This window comes from Gavialis gangeticus, unplaced genomic scaffold, assembly GCF_001723915.1.
Source record: "Gavialis gangeticus isolate Ggan-Ray unplaced genomic scaffold, GavGan_comp1, whole genome shotgun sequence".
NCBI classification, from domain to species: domain Eukaryota; kingdom Metazoa; phylum Chordata; order Crocodylia; family Gavialidae; genus Gavialis; species Gavialis gangeticus.
In genome coordinates, this window is record NW_017729032.1 from 136,050,672 (window position 1) to 136,054,053 (window position 3,382).

General features: G+C 42.2%; 1 protein-coding gene across 2 annotated transcripts in view; it reads left to right on the top strand.

The window, feature by feature from the left end:
* Positions 1-3,382, top strand: part of TNFSF13B (tumor necrosis factor superfamily member 13b) — a 32,098-nt gene that overhangs the window by 8,054 nt on the left and 20,662 nt on the right. For both annotated transcript variants that reach the window (XM_019525615.1, XM_019525616.1), the window contains 2 exons: positions 2,028-2,499; positions 2,604-2,709. In XM_019525615.1, the coding sequence (XP_019381160.1) occupies positions 2,044-2,499; positions 2,604-2,709 (562 nt within the window). In that variant the 5' untranslated portion in view covers positions 2,028-2,043. The remainder of the gene's footprint in view (positions 1-2,027; positions 2,500-2,603; positions 2,710-3,382) is intronic.

Genomic DNA, 3,382 nt, shown 5'->3' on the forward strand with positions numbered 1-3,382 from the left:
CCCCAGGTGCCAACTGGCTGGGCCCTAGAAGCTCCTGAGCTACTTGACAGGGCAGGTTTTTGTACTGATGGGGCCAGGACAGGGCAGATTTTTATACTGCTGAGAACAGCACAGGTGCTGGCCCTGGGCTATAGCTCCCCCTGGCTGCAGATCGAGGAGGATCCAGGCTGGGTCATTTTACTCCAAGTGGCACAATTTACCCCACACCAAAGTGCATGTCCAGGCATGTGCACTGAGGCAAAAATCCCAGTTCAAATTTGCACCACTTCTATTTGAGCTGCTGCAAGTGCACATGCTTGCATATGTGAATGTGCCCTTAGATTGTTATCCCTGAGCCATCTTTCAAATACCTGAGTCATCTCACCTTCTTAATCAAGATTCATGTTAAAACAAGTATATCTCATAATGAAATTTCTCACAGAGAAAGGATGTTTTTGTGGTGACGGCACTGTACTGGAACTCAGCAAATTATAGTTTCAGTTCCTTATTTGACCACAGCCTTGCTGTGTTGGCCGTGGACAAGCTTTTTTTTTTTCATGAAATGAAATTTTCAGTTAAACATCCCAGAAGGGTTTTAGCTAGTTGTTGTTAGTAGTTTTGGATTACTCTTTACAACCCCCACCCCCAATGCTTCAGGCCCGACCCCATTCCCTCCAGTGGTTCAGGTCCAGGCTCATTCTCCCCCCACCCCATTCCCCTGCCACAGCGGGTCTGACCCCAGCCTCCCTCTTCCCGCCGTGGTCCCAACCCCATTCCCCACCCCACCTTGTGCTGCCACCACCTCCAAGAAGCCTCCGTCCCCACTGTCATGGGGACACTCCACCACATTCCACCATGCGTCTGTCTGTGCAGAGCACTCTGATTGGTTGTTTCAGTAAGCATTGTGATTTGTTGCCAAGACAATCAATCAGAATGCAAATAAAGTGTTACAGACAAACAGACTGAGGTTTTTATATATATAGAATTTTACACAGTTTCTTCTGGCACCCACGTAATAGCATCTGAGCACTTTGTACTAGTATATTAATATGATTAACATCAGTTATGAATAGCTTGTTCTTTTTTTTATCATGTACACTTAGAATTTTTTTTATGCAGCAGTGTTGGAGAAGGCAAAGTCAAGGTCAGAGGAGAAAAAAAGCACACTTCACATACCAGTGGAAGGTAGTGAGATTACTACACACAGGTGTTCATTGTAGTCTTGGATCCACCCCAGAGAAAGCCTTGTGACAGAAAGTTCTACTAAATTGCTAACTGCAATCCTCATCCCTGAACCTTACGCCTAGACCTTCAGCTAGATAATTGAGGACCTTGAAAATTATGACTGATATAAAATTGTTATAAAATTAAGTAGGTAGATTTACATTTCTTTTCTATGTTTGGAATTAGCTGCTCTATGTTCTTTTCTCAGTCATTGGCATAACCTCTTGTCCAAATGCTTGAACTCTTATCATAGAATCAAAAAATGCATTAAATAAATTGTAATAAGTTATTCTCTCTCAAGTTGTTAGAAATACGTGCAACTTTCTACTATTGAACTTTCTACCTTCCTGTGAGCCTGCAACTTTCTACCATTGATGAGATGGCAACACTGCCACTTCGCTTGGGAAACTTTTTGTCTTGTAGCCTTTCTTCCCTACCCTCCTAATGATAAGAATGATCTCATTTGCCTAGATGTATTTCCACTCTTCTTAGAAAAATAACAGATTTCTTTGTTTAAAGATTATACTATATCTGTTAGTATCAGAAAGAATATGCCACCCTACCAGTAAGCCTTTAATTTCTTCTGCTCTGTTAGATAAGTTTCAGGATACAACTGGTATCAGTTGTGTCTGAATATAAAGGCAGTGGCAAGTTGCCATAAAAATTAATAGTTGAAAGAAAAATGAGGAAGGTAGATTAAGCAAGCAGTCTGACAGCAAATATGAATTGCTAAGATGCAGATCATAAAGGAAAAAACTCAGGGGAGACTGGATCTTAGACAGACACTCACCCTGTTCATTAAACTTTAATGTTTGTATCAACAGCTTCATATGACAGGAAATGATCTGGCCGTTTTGGTCACTTATGCTGGATGCCCTTAGTTTCACAGTGCAACTGACAAAATGGATTATACCTCAGAAGGAGCTGCAACTGAATATTCCCTCTGACTTTAGTAAGGAAAGTGCAAGGATGAAATCTGTGGACTATTTGCACACCGTCCAACAGAAGGATACCACCTCCTCTCCTCCTGCCCCCCATGCTGTTGGGTTGAGCAACAAGGGACTTTTCTCTGTTGCATTCCTGTGGCTTGCAATGCTCCTGTCCTCTTGTCTTGCAGCAGTGTCTCTTTACCATGTTATTACACTGAAAGCAGAATTAGCAACTCTCCGCAGCGAGCTGATCTACAAGGTTCAGACAAGATCACCACTAACCCAGCCACTGGTGTCTCTGAACAAGCATAAAGTGGATATCCCTACTTTCTCTTCCTCCTTGCAGATAGCAGCAAGTACCAAGCAGGTGAGTTTCAGTGGCCTTTCAGATCTGTTATTGACTGCCAGGAGGAGGAGGGGGTAAGCATCCTGGACTGCTTCCATTGCTATAGTTTTGCTTATCATCATTAGGAAAACAGGCTGCCTGCTTCTGAGGCAGGTGAAGGTGACCCAAAGAAAGGCTGGAATGGAGGTAGAACCAGGGAGAGACGGTCACTTCAACCCACAGAAGAAACAGGTATGGAGCAGGGGAGGGCGGGAGGGTATTGCTGGAGAAAAGAGGTCTGGGTAGTACAGAAATGTAGGGGATTTAGCATGGGATTCCAGGAAAGCCACACAGCTCAATTCTTACTCTTTGCTGCAAGCAGACTTTTGAAGGCACCTGAATCCCTTCTGCTTTATACCAGTATAGCAAAGAGTTTTAGCATTAGAGGTATTCCCTGAATGGAATATTGGTTTCTCTTTCTCTAATCCCACCCCGTGCATAGTATTTACCTATACGTGCTTTCTGAATGTTTGACTGTTATGCAAGTTTGGATTTGCATCCCAATCTAGTTTTCATAAAAGAGGCAGTCTAGAATGAAATAAACCAGAGCAGTGAATTTCAGCAATTCTGAACTGTTTTATAGCAGTCAAACTTCATGGTTCATAATTTAAGCTATCATATAGATGCTATCTCTTTGGTCCAAAGTGGGGAAAGGGAATTTTTATTTCCAAACAATATCAGTGTCCTTTTTCTGGGAAAATCCCTTTCCTATGAAAAACAGAACTGCCAGGAGCTTCATAGCTTTGTTTCGGGAAACATGACATTTTCAAAAGAGCATGAATTTGTATCCGTCTACAGACACAATAAAATGATTCCAGCAAATTAGTCATTCATGGCAATATGTTTACCTTACACAGAAATACTT